Here is an 18725-nt window from a genome sequence, read left to right as displayed (position 1 = left end):
CAGCTGAAAAACAACGGCTATGAGATCCCCAGCTCCCATCATCCCCAGCTAGCACAGCCAATGGCCGGGGATAATGGGAGTTGTAGTCCAACAACATCTAGAGGGCACAACATCAGCTATCCCCAATCTCAACACAGATATCCCAACAGCCTCCCTGGGCTGATTCTGCAGCCCAAGGATGAGAACCATCTCCCTCTTCTTGTTCAGAGGAAGATTCTCTCCCTTGCACACTCTTCCGCTTCACCTTTATGGACCATTTCTCAACCCATAATGACAAGAGGGAGGGAGGGAGGGAGGGAAGATGGAGGCGGAAGTGCGTGCAACGAGAGAATTCTCTTCCTTGCAACGTCTTTTCTACTGCAGCTTCCAATCGTTTCTTGAAGCTCTTTGAAGGAAGAGATTTCATAGCTTCCAAATCATCTTACTCTAGCGGAAAACTCCTGCTCATATATTCAACAACTGGCTGCAGATTTAGAAAGGGAACTCTACTTAATGGGGGGTTAGGAGCTGGTCTTCTGGGCTCTGCTGTTAACATAAACGGCCTATGGCTGGATCCTCCCAGTTACGAAGGAAACCAGTTGGGAGAATACAGAACCAAATATCAGCATGTTGTGGTTTGTTGTTTTTTTTTTAAAAAAAACCATGCTGGAAAAGAACAGGGATATATGGGAAGGAGAGAGGGAGGGGGAGGAAGAGACCTGCTGGACGCCAGCCTTCATCCAAGTTCGCAATGCTGCCTGCGAGGAATGCATCCGCTAGACAGCTCCGGCAGATGGGCTCACCTCTTGCCAAAAACACCATCTTGGTTGCTTTAGGACAAAAGATAGGGGGTGCTGGAGCTTTTGTTGAGCTCTGCGGGCCAGCAACCAGATTGGGAGCCTCTGACAGCTGGAGGAAACATCTGGAATGATGACAACGGGGAGGGAAAGAAGGGAGACAAGGAAAAGAGAAGTCCAGAAGTTATCTCCCGCTTCGACTACTACGTGGGGCTACCATTGAGGGTGACCCGGAAACTACAACTAATCCAGAATGTGGCAGCTAGACTGGTGACTGGGAGTGGCCGCCGAGACCACATAACACCAGTCTTGAAAGACCTACATTGGCTCCCAGTACGTTTCCGAGCACAATTCATAGTGTTGGTGCTGAGCTTTAAAGCCCTAAACGACCTCAGCCCAGTATACCTGAAGGAGCGTCTCCACCCCCATCGTTCTGCCCAGACACTGAGGTCCAGCTCTGAGGGTCTTCTGGTGGTTCCCTCGCTGCAAGATGTGAGGTTACAGGAAACCAGGCAGAGGGCCTTCTCGGTAGTGGCGCCCGCCCTGTGGAATGCCCTCCCATCAGATGTCAAAGAGATAAACAACTATCTGACATTTAGAAGACATCTGAAGGCAACCCTGTTAGGGAAGTTTTTAATGACTGATGTTTTAATGTATTTTTAATCTCTTGTTGGAAGCCGCCCAGAGTGGCTGGGGAGACCCAGCCAGATGGGCGGGGTATAGGTAATAAATTATTATCCAGTGGCTTGCACTTTTTCTCTTTTTACTCTTGTCTGCTAAAACTGCCTCAGTGTGTTAGTAATTCAGCCATTCGCTTAGAGTTAAAAATCACATCTCTAGAAAACACTCTTTGGAGGCGTATTCTATGCTATTGGCTGTCTCTGTGACACAGGCTTCCGAATCTCTATTTGATGCAATGTCTCTGGCGAGACGATTTTCCTAGTCCTTGGGCAAAAATGATCCATACTAAAATTGTGTCCTATGGACTGTCCTCATCGGACTTGTTGAAATTAGACCTTGTCACAGCTAAAAGAACTCTCAAGCCAAAACTAGAGGAGATGGACCTCCAGCAAAATATAAGAATGGGAAGCGGCACCTGTTCACCGTCGAACCTTGGCATAGTGCCCTCTCCGCAGATCCCATCTTATCTGCCATCTATATCAGTCGCGGCCCATAGATTTGCCATTATTAAGACAAAATTCAATGTCCTTCCTTCCAATGTTATGAATAACAGGTTTTCTAAAGGTCAGAGTTCAGTTCTGTGTGCATGTGACAACAGAACTATAGAATCCCTTCATCATATATTATTCTGTTGCCCATTGCACATGGTCCCTCGGACCAGATTTTTATCCCCCTTAATATCAGAAACTTTGGTTGAGACTCTGGAATCTCAGTTAATATATCTGCTACAGGACAACGATCCGAGCAGATCACTCCTTGTAGCCAGATATTTGATTGCAGTTTTATTCTATAAGAGGAAAAATGGGTTACTTTATGATTATTTATATTCCGTCCAAGTGGTTGATTTATAGTGGTGACCTGATGAACTTAAGTGTTATGTTAAGTTGTTCCTACCTTGTAAATGAAATTTATAATATTTATATGAACAGGATTTATATGAATGGAATTAATTCAATTTGTTTTGTTTTATTTTGTCCCATTTTATTCTGTTGTACGATGTATATTATTCTGTGTTGGTATTTAAATATGGGCCTATGGCCGAAATAAAGTCTATCTATCTATCTATCTATCTATCTATCTATCTATCTATCTATCTATCTATCTATCTATCTGCCACATCAGGTAGCTCGAGAAGCACTGGTTTAAAATGCAACAGGCAAATCGGTTTGAAGCAAATGCAAATCGAAGGAACAGGCTGCCTCCTAAATATATCTATATTGACGTAAGGTGTCAGAAGGCAGAGGAAAAGAGGTGCACACTTTCAGCATGCAGCAGAAACAACGAAGGGGAACGGAGAAGACAGCTGCTGCACTGACAGCTACGGTTCCAGACACATTTCAAGGAAACTCTTTATCGTCAAGGAGAAAACACTTCACACTTCGTAATAAAACTACTTGAGAAGAAGGAAATTCTGCTGTAACAGACTGCCTAGGTGAGTGGCAGTAAAACAAAGTTGGGAAGCATCTTTGTCTAAGCAGCTGGTCCCTCTTTGTATTTGGTGGGTCTTTTCTTCTACAGCCAGGATCCTTTTCCTTTGGGGTTTTCAAGAGGCTAAATATATTCATAAAACGCAAGGTGTATACAAGTCTGCAGGGCATGGGAACACTGCACCCAGAACCCCAACAATCCATGCCTCGCCCCCCCCCCGGGACTGGCAGGCTTCACCTATGGGCTCCCATGTGGGCACACGACTTTTTGCTGCTTCTGTAGCTTTGCAGATCTAGGCAAAGGGCTTGGCAAAGGGCTGACAAGCACTTGTGTACACACTCAGCTATGTTCGTGACTTAGAGGAAGTATTATTATTCAAGAATAGTTCCTTGTCCTGAGGCTTGAGAGCGGGGGGGGGGGGGGAGTGTGATTTGTGTCGGGAGGGGAGAGAGGCACTGCGAACCAGGAAGCAAGACGTGGGGTTTTCTTCTGCATGGAGTCCAAGAAATGCGCTCTCTCTCTCTCTCTCTCTCTCTCTCTCTCTCACACACACACACACACACACACACACACACACAGAGAGAGAGAGAGAGAGAGAGAGAGAGAGAGAGAGAGAGAGAGAGAGAGAGAGAGAGAGGCATGGCCCACATGGCAGCTGAGCTACTCAAAGCAGTTCAGATGACTCTCCTTTCAAAGAACCACACCTTTGGCTGGTATTTATCAGCCTTTGCCAACCTGGCGCCCTCCAGATGTTAGATTCTTGAGAGTTGGAAGGGAACCCTTGGGAGTCCTCTACTAGTCCAACCCCCTGCAATGCAGGAATCTCAACTAAAGCACCCCAATGTTGCTGGGCTACAACTTCCATCAGCTCCAGCCGGCATAGCTACGTCTGGAGGGCACCATACGGACTCTTAAAAAGGCACACAAAACTTCCCTTAAAGCAGAACGGGAAGGTAGCAAACACAATGGAAAAGAACCAAGCAAAAGCCAGGTGACAAAAAAACGAAGGAAGCATCTACAAGGGAAACTTTAGAAGCATCTGCTAGATCAGTGGTCCTCAACCTTGGGCCTCCAGATGTTTTTGGCCTACAACTCCCATGATCCCTAGCTAGCAGGACCAGTGGTCAGGGATGATGGGAATTGTAGTCTCCAAACATCTGGAGGCCCAAGGTTGAGGACCACTGTGCTAGAAGACCCAGAAACTAGCCCAGTGTCTACTGCAACTAGTGACATGGTGGTTTCAAAGGTGCAGACAACCCCAATGCATTCTGATCCTAGAAAGCAATTCAGAGCTCCCACCCCAACTTTTGAGGAATGATGCGGCTTTACTTCCTGCCCATATCTGCTAAGTCAATGGACCAGCTGTCCAAAGCCAAAGGTTGCCATTTAATGTTTATAAGAAGTTGGGTTCAACTTTTAGGAAGCCGGTATTTTACCCTCATCCCTCAGAGCTGAACAGTGGGTTTACTTAAAAGGGAGCATTTAAACAAGCATACAAACTGACCAATGCTTGCAAACTTCAGCCACTTCTCCTCTCTCTGTCATCCTCCTCCACACCCAAACATCAATTCAATTCAAAAACAGCATTCTAAGGAATCTTACAGATTTCTTGTGTCTCCCCTTGCTGCTCCCGCCTTCGGACGAAAGCCTTGGGGACTCTCAGCTCGGGGAAAGTCCAAAAGCTTTATTGATAAAATCTGCACACGGTCTGGGCATCAGCTCAAAATACAGGATGCAGAGTTTGAAGGTTCATAAGCATGATACGTGGCTTGGCATAACAACATTCCTCTACTTTTAAAGAGCAGGGTGTGGCCCATCAATTGCAAGGTGCTCGTCAAAAAGCAGGAAGGCCTGGGCTTAAAAGTGTGCACAACGGGTGTGGAGCTGTGTCAGTTTGCACGACACGGACGGCAACAGGACCCCCCTCCCTGAACTAGATCTGCCAGCTCCGCCTCCCCTTCTGTGACCCATGGCAGGACTAAGTCGCAGCTTGAGCTGCCTGCCCCACACTCACACCTTGGGACCCTGCTCTGACACAGACAAACATTCCTGCCCCGTCCCAGCTGGTGCCACAGGGCCCTTGGCAATGGCAAAATTCCCTTAGCTAAAAGCAGTTAATACAGAAACGTTCGATGTCCCCTTCCCAGCTTGCACCGTTCTTGCAGAGGGAGAAAGGCGAGCACATTCCGGCCCTGGCCAGCTGGAAAGGAGATGTTCCTTGGACAGCTGGGCTCCACTGGAAAAAGGAAGTCTATCTGGACAGCCCACATCTAGATAGACAACATGCAGCTGGTGTGCTGTCTCTCTCAAAGGGCAATGGCTTAGTTTAAGCCGAGTACAGGACATGCATCTTGCTTTTATTTTAGAAAGCATTGTTTACGAACTTCTGGTTTCTTATTTGTTCACCATTCTGCTCCAAATGAGTGTTTCCAAAGCAGCATTTGAAAACACAGAGGCTTCTCTACGTCAGTCACTCGTATGTCAGAAACCTCACCCAGGGCCGGTGCTAGGGTTTTTTGCGCCCTAGGCAAGATCACCTTCTGCCCCCCCCCCAAATTAATAAAATAAAAAATAAAAAATAAAGAAAATAGAAAATAAAATAATAAATAAAGAAAAATAGAAAATAGAAAATAGAAAAATAGAAAATAGAAAAAATAAAAATAGAAAAAATTAAATAGAAAAATAAAAAATAAAATAAAAATAAAACAAAAAACAGCTGAGAGGCGCGGCAAGGTAGCCCCAGGCTCACGTTCCCCACGCGCCTCCGGAGCTTCGCGCGGGGAGCGCAAGCCTGGGGCCACCTCCACTGCAGCTGTTGAGCGGCTTCAGGCCGCTCTCCGGAGGCACTTGCGCGCCTTGGGATAACAGCCTGAAGCCGCTCAACAGTGACATGCGCAGTGGAGGCGGCCCCAGGCAGTAACCGGTGGGCAGCAGGCAGGCTGGCCAGCGCCCCCTCCATTTTGGCGCCCTAGGCAGCTGCCTAGTTCGCCTAAATGGATGCGCCGGCCCTGACCTCACCTGCCTTGGGCACCATCCTTTTCCTCTCCAGAAGTGCTCATATGTCAACCTGTAGAGGCCTGTTACCCAAGAGGCAGCCTTTGGACCACAACTCCCAACCTCCTCTTCTCCCCTTCCTGCAGCCTTCGGCCCTGTTACCTTTGCATGCAATGCCACCATTGCTCTCTTTACCTTTCTGCAGCCATGGTCCTCCTCTTCTCTCCCTTGGCTCACGCGGCCCCGCTTCTTGCACACAGAAGGCAACGTCAGGTTGCAAGGGCTGTCGTTCCACCTCCCCTCCTGGACAGAGAGAGGCAGAGAAATCCCAGCTCAAGAAAAAGAATTCCCCACAGCAGGCAGCAGTTTCAAAACATTTAACCCCAAAATGTAAGCCTTCCGCCCTCCGGCCTATGCCCAGTCCATCCTTTCTCCAACCTAGTGCCCTTCGGATCTTGCTGGACTCAAATTATTTAAATTATTATACAACTGTGGGGGCACCACCCATATGTTCTTTTTTGAGCACTAGAATTACTTGCAGTTTGTTCTGCCCTAATCCCACCTTGGTCCAGCAAAAGAGAGCTCCTAAAATGAGCACAGGAAATAAATAAGTCCATTGAAGGACGCACTGATGAAATTTTATTCTATTTAAAAAATAAACTAAAACACACACAAAAGCCTCAGGACCAATTCAGTCCTTTATCGCAGGGAGGAGAACCTGCGGCCTTCTGGATACTGCTGAACTACAATTACCATCATGCTTGACCACTGATCATGCTGGATGGGGCAGATGGGAGTTGGAGTCCAACAACATCTGGAGGGCCAAGGCTTTCCCAGCCTTGTCTTACTGGAATAATTCTCCATAGGTTAGAAGCCTTTGATTTCCCCAACCTGCCCTGCCCCCCCTAAAAAAAACCCAGGCTATTTATCTCTGTGCTCTTCTGCAGCGACACTCCATCTTCCATCTTGCCTGCTCCTCCATTTCAATCTGATTTCCTCCTATACACCCTCACTTTCCACTGATCAGTCCTGAGTGTCATTCCCTACCCTTGTTTTACTTAATCAGAATTGCAGCAAAAGCTATTCCTAGGTAAAGTAGTGGGAAGGGGGGAAACTCCATAAGAAAATAAACATATGTTCAAGATTATCACTTCTGTTTTTTAAAAAAAGGTAAAGGACCCCAGGATGGTTATGTCCAGTTAAAGGTAACTATGGGGTTGTGGCTCTCATCTCACTTTCAGGCCAAGGGAGCCGGTGTTTGTCCACAGACAGTTTTCCGCATCGTGTGGCCAGCAGGACTAAACCACTTTTGGCACAACGGGACACTGTGAGGGAAACCAGAGCGCACAGAAACACCATTTACCTTCCTGCCAGAGTGGTACCTATTTCATAGAATCATAGAGTTGGAAGAGACCACAAGGGCCATCCAGTCCAACCCCCTGCCAAGCAGGAAACACCATCAAGGCATTCTTGACATATGGCTGTCAAGCCTCTGCTTAAAGACCTCCAAAGAAGGAGACTCCACCACACTCCTTGGCAGAAAATTCCACTGTCGAACAGCTCTTACTGTCAGGAAGCTCTTCCTAATGTTTAGGTGGAATCTTCTTTCTTGTAGTTTGAATCCATTGCTCCGTGTCCGCTTCTCTGGAGCAACAGAAAACAACCTTTCTCCCTCCTCTATATGACATCCTTTTATATATTTGAACATGGCTATCATATCACCCCTTAACCTTCTCTTCTCCAGGCTAAACATACCCAGCTCCCTAAGCCGTTCCTCATAAGGCATAGTTTCCAGGCCTTTGACCATTTTGGTTGCCCTCCTCTGGACTCATTCCAGCTTTTCAATATCCTTCTTGAACTGTGGTGTCCAGAACTGGACACAGTACTCCAGGTGAGGTCTGACCTCACTATTACTTCCCTTGATCTAGATCAGGCATCCCCAAACTGCGGCCCTCCAGATGTTTTGGCCTACAACTCCCATGATCCCTAGCTAACAGGACCAGTGGTCAGGGATGATGGGAATTATAGTCCAAAACATCTGGAGGGCCGAAGTTTGGGGATGCCTGATCTAGATGCAATACTCCTATTGATGCAGCCCAGAATTGCATTGGCTTTTTAAGCTGCTGCATCACACTGTTGACTCATGTCAAGTTTGTGGTCTACCAAGACTCCTAGATCCTTTTCACATGTACTGCTCTCAAGCCATGTGTCACCCATCCTGTATTTGTGCCTTTATTTTATTTTTTTGCCCAAGTGTAGTACTTTACATTTCTCCCTGTTAAAATTCATATTGTTTGCTATGGCCCAGTTGTCTAATCTGTTAAGGTCATTTTGAAGTGTGATCCTGTCCTCTGGGGTATTAACCACCCCTCCCAATTTGGTGTCATCTGCAAACTTGATCAGGATGCCCTCAAGCCCTCAAGTATTTATCTACTTGCACTGGCGTGCTTTCGAACTGCTGGGTTGGCAGGAGCTGGGACAGAGCAACGGGAGCTCACCCTGTCATGGGGATTCAAACCGCCGACCTTCCGATCGGCAAGCCCAAGAGGCTCCGTGGTTTAGACCACAGCGCCACCTGCATCCCTTACCTCTACCTATAATTATTGTAGGATACGGATGGAGAAAATTTTTTTGACCCAAGGGCCATATTCCCAACTGGGCAACTGTTCAGGGGCCACATGCCATCGCTAGGTGGTTACCCAGAAAGGAACGTGGGCAGCGCAACATATGTGGATTTTATCTTTGCCCAGTACTGAAACTAGTTTCTTCACATTCATCCATCCCTCTCCATCCTCCAGCAAGGAGCATGCTCAGAGTTTATTCCAGGACCACTGAGGGCTGTGACCTGGGAAGAGGGAGTGTGGCCTGAGGACAGTCCTGAGGGCCAGAGAGGAGCCTAGGGCCAAATTAAGCCTCTGGGCCCTAGATTCTCACTTGACTGTGATTTCACCTGGACACTACTACCCAATTTAGTTGTCCACGGGCTCTTATTGTTAGAAGAAAAACCATTTGCATTACACACTTGCTTTGCGGCCAAGCTGGAAAGGGGAGTCATCTCTAAATGTCTTTTCCCATCCAATCTATTGAAAGGATGAGGGAGCTGACCCAATTGCATGACGGCCCACAAGATTGCCTATTCTTTAAGGCAGGCATCCCCAAACTTCGGCCCTCCAGATGTTTTGGACTACAATTCCCATCTTCCCTGACCACTAGTCCTGTTTGCTAGGGATCATGGGAGTTGTAGGCCAAAACATATGGAGGGCCGCAGTTTGGGAATGCCTGCTTTAAGGCTTTGAATTCCAACAACTTTGTTAACTCTCAGCTCAGGTGTGTGTTTGCCCAGGAGCCATATTTTAATCTGTGAACAAATATAATTTTCGCCAATCAATTGCAATCTTCAATTCATGAAAGCTTGCATTCCTAAGTGTTGCACGACAGATACGAAGAGGGTTCTATCCTGTATGCTCAGAGCTATGTCCCCCTTCTCGTGACGGGTATCCTTCCAGCTCTTACACATACCGGTCCCCAGATCGTCACGCAATCCTCCAGGCTGTCTCGGAAATTGTTGGGCTCAAAAGGGTGCCAGAATGTGAACTGCACTGGCGTGCCGTCTGACCACTCAAAGCTCATCTGTCGCTTGAGATCGTTCAGGCCAATCCAGAGTTCTTCGACATCTGCCAAAACAAGCAGGGGAAGAGGGGATTTCTACTAAATGAAGAAAAAAAAATCCTCTTCATCTAACAGTGAATGCACCCAGGCTTGCTTTGCCCAACCAGTTCCCTCCAGTTTGTAAGCATTTAGCAAAACACTTGATCCTCATGAGGACTAGAAACTTGGGGAAGAGGCAGACATAGCTCCCTACAGAAGTAGGGGAGCATTTCCCTGCTGTAGCTCCTCCCCGTAACCATCACTCCCCTCGATCCACTGCAGATGTTGCTCCTCCAGACTGCGACATTTCAAAATGATTTTTCCAGACCCCGCAGCATGTTTATCTATTAAACATTTATTCAGTGCTTAAAAAATAATAATCCAGATTTTCTAAAAGACTCCCTTTTTAAACACCCTGTGCTCGAGGCGAATAGCTTCAAGATTGTCCCCAAAACATCTGGATGGCGAGATGGGAGGGAGGCAGCTTTGTGATTGTCACTAGAGCCAGCCAATCAGCATTCTGCACAGCCAGCTTCCCCTGGAAATAGAGAGAATCAGCTGATCCTAGGCTTGATTCATTTTGGAAGTGTGTGCAGATATAAAAGGAGCAACTCAGGTTCTACAGCGGAGTCACTGCTTGATATTCAACTGAACTTTTGCTCGCATAAAAAAAAGTTAAATCAGAGATAATCCACATACACACAAGCAAACACACACAGAGCACTTGTGACACAGCATTGCTTACTGTTATGTACTGAGCTGAATCCTAGAACAATAGGATTCAGAATCAGCAGTCTGATTGGTCCGCAGGAGCTACCCAATCCAACTCCAGGTGGAAGTGAACCCGCAACCTGATTGGCCTGCAGGAGCAGCCAATCAGGCGTCTGGTAGAAGTGAATCTGCAACCTGATTGGCCTGTAGGAGCAGCCAATCAGGCTGCAGGCAGAAGTCAATCCACAACCTGATTGGCCCACAGGTGTAGCCCTGAAGTAGCCAGTCACGCAAGGCCCATTGTGTAAATAATGTATATAAGCAGATGGTTTTGGGAAAAGAGCCATTCTTCTATTCTTCTCCTTGATGACTATGAGCTGAATAAAGAGCATGAAATTCACTCTTGACTCCGAGTATATTTCACTTACCTTGCTTGATTTGCTTGGTAACAAACTCCAGTTCGTTGAGGGTGTGGATGCTGACCAGATCTCCTTCGCTCCGCAAGCAGGTCTTCTTGGCATCTGGCCAACTCTTCTTTTCACTGATCAAGCGGTAGCAGTTGGTCTGAAAAGGCTGCCAGCTCGGATCACAGTCAACCTTCACATCAGACTCCACTGCAATTAGGGAAAGCAAAGCGTTGAGTAAGCAGTATCCGGGAAAAGTTGTGGGGCCGATATTTTAATTAGGAGCTCACACCCAAGATCCGCAACCCAGAAAGCAGAAATTTCACACATGCCCTCCACAAACAAACTAGCTACCGCAAGCGTCTTCACAGTCTAGCTTCTGTCGTGTGCAAGGGACACACCTCTTTCACTCTGGCCTCTGACAATTAATGGTGTTTTTTTTAAAGGACTCACTTCTTCCATACTGTGCTAGTTTTGATTGGAACTGTTTGATTGGAACTTGTTTTTTATCATTGCATGTACAGTCATACCCTGGTTTTCAAACAGCTTAGTTCTCGAACGTTTTGGCTCCCGAACGCCGCAAACCCGGAAGTGTCTGTTCCAGTTTGCGAACTATTTTTGGAAGCCGAACGTCCGACGGGGATTCCGAAGCTTCCGATTGGCTGCAGGAGCTTCCTGCAGCCAATCGGAAGTCGTGCTTTGGTTTACAAACGTTTTGGAAGTCGAACCGACTTCCAGAACAAATTCCGTTCGACTTCCAAGGTACGACTGTAAACCTTTTCCCTTCATTTATTTAGTTTTGATTGTATGGGACCTTACAGGATAGGCCAGGTCAGAAATCGTATAAAGTAAATAAATATATGAATCCAAAACGCTCCATCTAACAGAGAGCTAATAAAATCCTTCTAACTACAGGCTCTGCATCCAATCCAAATGAAAGTGTAAAATTCCCCTCCCTCCCTCCTTACTTAGACCCTCTAGGACTGCCTGGCACTTTCCCTCCATAACCACATTGCCTGCCCACTTCCTTCCAACCAACTCCATGTATTCCTGCCCCTAAATCCAGCAATATGATTTGATTTGATTTATTATTACGGTTCTTGACCAGCACACATAAATATGCGATACATAAAACAATAAAAGAAAACAAGAATATCTAAAAATAGACAATAAGCATAAGTTTTAACAATTGGTTAAAATAAAACTAATTTAAAGGAGTATTACTACTTAGGGAGGTAGACTGCAGCAGTTAATATCACTGGATCCTCTTTAGCTAGTCCTGAAGATGTTCTGAGGATATTTGGACACTGCTAATTAGATTGGACCGAATTTTTATGGCTCTAGCACAGAATTTGGCAACCTTCGCTGACACATTAGGGTTAGCGTCGGAAAGAAGCCACTCTATATAGAAATTATCCGAGCGTCCAGGTAGCTCTGCCAGTATAGTGTGGATAAGCTTATCCAGCAATATGTTTTCCACCATGTCTCCCTCTTTCATTTCCCCCTCAGGCTTTTGTCTTTCTCTCAACAGCACTGCTTGAAAGCTTCTTCTGCCCACTCTCTGCTTTATAGTCATGCTTCCCCCCCTAGACCTACTCTTTCCGTTCAGCTTCAGCCTGAAAAAGAGACCGCAGTTAAAAACTGCCCTTTCACTTGTCTCACAGAAACTGCGCTCTTTCCAGCATTCCGTTCCCGACACTCACTTCTACTCCCAACAGTCAGCACATGTTCCACGGACATTCCGTGACATCAGAACAGCTCGGCCAATGGCTGTTGGGGTTGCAGAACGGCAAGCACGAGATAGGCGGCTTTCAGATCTATCTATCTATATCTATATCTATCTATATCTATATCTATCTATATCTATATATATCTATATCTATATCTATATCTATATATCTATATATATATATCAAACCATTCAATCGCTTTCTCTATATTACTCACGTAAGAAGTATATATTAGAAGTGGCATTGGGTTTCTTCTTGCAGATGTAGGGCAGGGCCATGCTACAGTCACGGTTCTGCCATTCCCCCGACGACTCTGTCCGTATCACCCCACAGTTTTCTTCACTGGGGTTGTCAGGCTGATCTGCAAGGAGCGGCAGGAGGAGATCACCAACCTTTGCAACTATGGCTGTTATTTACCCAGAAAAACACAGCTTGAGAATGCTTTGCTGTGCGGCAAGAGGAAAAACCACGCCCGAGGATGTCACTTGAGATCAGTTCTGGATCTCAAAAACAGAGGCTGCACACACACATTTAAAACACATGGCTCCCCCCCCCAAAAAAAACCCATGGGAACGGTAGCTCATGCCCTCACTGAACCATAATTCCCATAACAAACTACCGTTTTCAGGATTTTGGATAGAATCCTGTGCTTTAAATGTACAGGTGAAACTCGGAAAATTAGAATATCGTCGAAAAGTGCATTTATTTCAGGAATGCAACTTATTGTTTTTTATTTTTCTTTGAATTTTTACAAATGCTTTCTTTTGGAAATTCCACAGTAATAAAACAAATAGTTACAATAATACAAAAATAAACATCGCTATTACATTTCATTAATTACATTCAATTTATAATTGACCCACCTAAATACAAATAACTACAATTACAACAAATAAAGGCTTGACATATCTTGCTTTGCATGTCATGCATCAATCTCATATATTGGTTTAACCTTTTAGGTTGCATTACTGAAATAAATGCACTTTTCAACGATAGTCTAATTTCCCAAGTTTCACCTGTATATATGATGGAAACATTAGAATTCCCTGCGTGTTCATTTATCCATTTGCTTTCATTCAGGAAGGATCTATGCTTTCGATAAAGAGGAGTCTGTAAAATTAAAAAAGGTAAAGGTAAAGGACCCCTGACAGTTAAGTCCAGGCACAGACGACTCTGGGGTTGCGGTGCTCATCTCGCTTTACTGGCCAAGGGAGCCGGTGTTTGCCCGCAGTTTGTCCAGGTCATATGGCCAGCACGACTGAGCCGCTTCTGATGAAACCAGAGCAGCGCATGGAAACACCGTTTACTTTCCCGCCAGAGCAGTACCTATTGATCTACTTTCACTTTTTGGCGTGCTTTCGAACTGCTAGGTTGGCAGGAGCTGGGACACAACAATGAGAGCTCACCCTGTTTGTGGGGATTCGAACCGCCGACCTTCATTCTGCCCGGACACTGAGGTCCAGTGCTGAGGGCCTTCTGGCGGTTCCCTCACTATGAGAAACCAAGTTACAGGGAACCAGGCAGAGGGCCTTCTCGGTGGTGGCACCCGCCCTGTGGAACGCCCTCCCACCAGATGTCAAAGAGAAAAACAACTACCAGATTTTTAGAAGACATTTGAAGGCAGCCCTGTTTCGGGAAGCTTTTAATGTTTAATAGATTTATTGCATTTTAATGTTCTGTTGGAAGCTGCCCAGAGTGGCTGGGGAAACTCAGCCAGATGGGCGGGGTATAAATATATTATTATTATTATTATTATTATTATTATTATTATTATTATTATTATTATTATTATTATCATTCTGATCGGCAAGTCCAAGAGGCTCAGTGGTTTAGACCGGTGTTTCCCAATCTTGGGTCTCTAGCTGTTTTGGGACTACAACCCCCATAATCCCTAACTAGCAGGACCAGTGGTCAGGGATGATGGGATTTGTAGTCCAAAAATAGCTGGAGCCCCAAGATTGGGAAATACTGGTTTAGACCACAGCGCCACCCACGTAAAATTAGTCTCCAGCAAATACCAACAGCCTATGCCAGCCATGTGGCTCATTTGTTAATTCACTGGGATCTCACCTATCCTCTTGGCATTTCTCTTACTTACCACTCTCCCAGTTAAGGAACTTCAAGGGTGAGTTGTCTGACCACTGCCAGCCCCCGTTGAGGTCCAGATCATTAAGCCCAATCCAGAGTGTAGAACCATATCCTGTTAGCAGTCCTGGTGTAGACAAGAAAAGGGCAGAACGTCTCGGTGTCAGATCCTCCACCTTCTCAGCGTAAGATATCCAGCAACGCAAGCATTTCCTGGTCCCTGACTGAACCTCCATCCACGGAGACCTCCCCAAATCTTGGATGCTTGCCCTGCTGACCACATAGCAGAGCCTGATTCCCCCCCCAGATCTTATCTCTCTCATTTGCAACAAGAACCTGCCAGCTTTCCTTCTTTTCCGATACTCAGAGATTCTGAATTTCTGCAGCAATACAGTCAAACCTCGGTTGTCGAACGTAATCTGTTCCGGAAGCCCATTATTCGGCTTCCGAAATGTTCGACAACAGAGGCGCGACTTCCGAAAAACGTTCGAAAACCAGAGCATTTACTTCCAGGCTTTCGGTGTTCCAAAAGGGAGGCGTTCGGGATCCAAGGTTTGACTGTACTAGAGAGAGAGAGACAGAGAGAATCCGATGCAGAATCTCAAGTGATCGCAGCATTGCAACTCCCAATCTTATCAGTCGCTGATCAGAAACACATTTGCACATACCGTATATTCTGGCGTATAAGACGGCTTTTGAACCCAGGAAAATCTTTTCAAAAGTTGGGGGGCCGTCTTATACGCCGGGTACAAGAATCTCCGGTCACCGCATGCGGTGGGGGGAGCTCAAAAACGGCCGCGGCCGCATCCCCACTGTATGCAGTGACCATATGAACGCAAAGAAGCGTGCCGGGGAGGGGGCTGCTCCCCGCCAAGGAGAACGGCGCCCTCATGGCTTCACGACCCGGATCAGCGCAGAGACACAGTTTTGTGTATTTCATTGGTGTCAAGCTGCTGCCTCTTCTCTTTTTGTCAGCGCAAAGCAAAGGGATCTCTCCGTCTCTCTCTCTCTCTCCGCTCTCTCTTTCACTGCTCTGCTCAGCGTCTTTCGCTGGCTGTGTGAGCCCCGATGCCTCCGCCTCTCTATCTCTCTCCTCTCTATGGTTTCTTTCCCCCTTTTGCTTGCTCAGCCAGCCTCGATGTCTCTGCCTCTCTACCTCTCCTCTCTCTGGCTTCTTTTCCCCTCTCAAAAACTAAGCAAGCAAACAAACAAACCACCATTTCCCCGGCTGCAGACTTGAGTGCTGGAGAAGACAGCCTCCCCTCCCCTCCCCGCCAAAAAAGGGCTGGAGTACATCCCAAATTCTATATTTTAACTTGAAAAGTAAGGGGTCGTCTTATACGCCCAGTCGCCTTATACACTGGCATATACGGTATGTTCTACAGTGATTGGCCCACTTTTCCAGAGTCGGTCCTCATTATAGCCCCTTCCCAAATCGAGTTCCCACCCACTGAAGTAGATCAGGAGAACCAAGATGACTGGAACGGCCTTTTGCTGGTGTGCATGTACACAGGGAGAAAGGCAGTCGGGGCATCCTGTAAACTTTTGGCATCAGGGACTCCCTCAGTTCACCGTGCCCATTGCTCACCATTGATGTAAGTCTGTTCGTGGACCTCGGTGATGCTCAGCAGGCTGGCCCCTTGCTGCTCACAGCTCTTCCCAGCCTCCTGCCAAGACAGGGTGGACTGGAAGTTGAACTGGTAGCAGCTGTTGGTGAGCTGGTCCCTGTCCCAAAATGTATCGCAGTCATCACCTAAGAGGACAGGCCAAAAGAAGAAGAAGGGCATTGACTACTGCAAGTTGACGTGACCATTATGCATACTGATCAACAGAAAACCTATAGGCAGCCATCTGGTATTATCAAAGGCGAGATGTCACTTTTGCTGACCACAATGGAATGGGAGGTGGGAAGGATTTTATATATATATATATAAATTTATAATTTATAATTTTTCTGTTTTACAATTTAAAATACTCATTTTACACCCCCTGAGATATCAATGACTTCCTTTCTTCTCTTTCCACGGTTCATTTTACATATCATAAATCCCTTCATTGTTTTTATAGAAACTATACCATTCAGTATTCCATTATTACACCCATCATAACTTATTTATACTGCTGAATTTATCTTAATGCTGCCAGCGTTTTCAGCTGTACACAGTTATTTCCCATATATTCAATAAACGATTTCCAGTCTTCTTTAAACATATGTCCTTCTTGTTCTCTTATTCTATATGTTAAGTCTGCGAGTTGTGCATATTCTGTCAACTTTAGTTGCAATTCTTCTTTGTTTGGGACCTTGCTTATTGTCCATTTTGGGGCTAACAAAACACAGGCCGCAGTATTGGCATACATAAATAACCTTTTCTAACACCTGGGAATTTCAGTCTGGATTATCCCCAACAGAAAGGACGCTGGGTTTTTTTTTTTGGGGGGGGGAGTACTTTTAAACATTTTTTTCAACTCATTACGGTTCATTTCCCAATATTCTTTTACCCTTTAACACGTCCACCACATATGAAAGAACATTCCCTCCGCTTCCACCACTTATCTGATCAGTATTACACATCCTAACAAACCTACTCGGAGTTAAATGCCACCTGTGATTCATTTTCAGGTAGTTCTCCTTCAAAGAATAACATGCTATACACTTCAAGTCACTTTTCCAGAGTTTAAGGGAAGGCTTTTTCCAGCCTCTGTGTTGGGTGACAGGGCCTGTGAGGTGGGGGCAGGGGAGAGAAGGCAGTGACTAGACCTTATACTTTATAGCAGGAATAAGAGAAGATGGGACAGCAGTTTGGGAATGGCGATACGGTCTTCTATAGGCTTGCACTCCTTCCTTAGCTTTCAAACTGAGCACTCTGGGAAGCACCCATTCAATGTCTGTTTTATTTTATATACATTTGTAAGATATTTAGCTCACTTTGAGCCCTGAGGGTAAAGGACAGTCTCAAATTAATGTGTATATTGTTTACCCTTTGTCACGATACGGTGTCCTTCTAAACCAGGCTTCCTCAACCTCGGCCCTCCAGATGTTTTGAGGCTACAATTCCCATCATCCCTGACCACTGGTCCTGCTAGCTAGGGATCATGGGAGTTGTAGGCCAAAAACATCTGGAGGGCTGAGTTTGAGGAAGCCTGTTCTATACAGTACTATAACTTCTGCAGCACTTGCATGCCTATCTTATCTACAGTGGTACCTCGACTTATGAAGGAGATCCGTTCCGCAGCGCTCTTCATAAGTCAAAACCTTCGGATGTCGAAGCATCCATTTTGCGCATGCGCAGAACGCCGCACCGCTTCTGCGCAGGTGCAGAACGCGCACGCGACGGAAATACTTCTGGGTTTGCCAACTTTGTAAGTCAAAACCTTCGGAAGTCGAGGCATTCGTAAGTCGAGGTACCACTGTATTTACGGTGAACGCTACTTGTTTCAGTCCCAGCATGGAATATTCATCAATACTCCAACTCTTGAGGGGGAAGGCTGAATCACAGAAAACAGTGCAACTGCTCAGGGCATGTGTGTGTGTGTGTGTGGGGGGGGGGGAACGGGACACTTACAGAAGGGTAGTTTTGGAAACCAAAACCCTGAAGGCTTAGAAGGCAGAAGGAAACCTCCCATGGTGCCTTAAGAAAGGAGGACCGGTTTTTGTTTGAACAGTTAGCACAACCATCTGTTCACACCTGTGATTTGGCTGCTACACACCCATCAGTAGTGCCCGTGACTTCCCACCCTATAGAAGCAACTTACTCTTAATGGGGCAGAACCCCCATCTTTCATCTTTGCCGTAATCCTGTGTGGTGGCACACCAGAGGTGACCATCTCCACGCCCCATGCTGGTGCAGTCATAGAACCACTGGTTGTCGTATTTGAAAGGGATGGTACAGGGCTTCCCGTGAGAGTTGCCTTGAATGGTGTAAATTTCTAGAAGGACAGAAGAGAGAGATAAAACATATAGAGGGCCCTTCTTTGATAAGGAGAGAGAGAATGCTTATCATCTAACCCCAAAGGCCTTGGCAACCTATGTTCTTGCAGCCCTACATTAAGATTTCTTCTTGCAGCCCTACGTTAAGATTCAACACGCCATTCCACAATTTCTCCGGCTAGCTGTGCACCCTCACAGCATACCCTACCTGACTTCAAATTAATCCAACACATATTTGGGCTGGCAGACTGCTCCACTGAGCACATGATGAAATTTTTTCCACATGCAACGAGAATCTGCGCGCACTGCGCTACCAAAACAAACATTAAAATCCTGCAAC

General features: G+C 46.1%; 1 protein-coding gene across 1 annotated transcript in view; it reads right to left on the bottom strand.

The window, feature by feature from the left end:
- Positions 1–18725, bottom strand: part of MRC2 (mannose receptor C type 2) — a 77162-nt gene that overhangs the window by 33101 nt on the left and 25336 nt on the right. The window contains exons 3-9 of the mRNA XM_035136405.2: positions 18211–18384; positions 16046–16210; positions 14471–14584; positions 12590–12733; positions 10667–10852; positions 9399–9553; positions 6075–6182 (exon numbers count right to left, since the gene is read on the bottom strand). Of these exons, the coding sequence (XP_034992296.1) occupies positions 6075–6182; positions 9399–9553; positions 10667–10852; positions 12590–12733; positions 14471–14584; positions 16046–16210; positions 18211–18384 (1046 nt within the window). The remainder of the gene's footprint in view (positions 1–6074; positions 6183–9398; positions 9554–10666; positions 10853–12589; positions 12734–14470; positions 14585–16045; positions 16211–18210; positions 18385–18725) is intronic.

Source organism: Zootoca vivipara, chromosome 13 (genome assembly GCF_963506605.1).
Source record: "Zootoca vivipara chromosome 13, rZooViv1.1, whole genome shotgun sequence".
NCBI classification, from domain to species: domain Eukaryota; kingdom Metazoa; phylum Chordata; class Lepidosauria; order Squamata; family Lacertidae; genus Zootoca; species Zootoca vivipara.
This window is presented reverse-complemented; position numbering and strand designations above follow the sequence as displayed.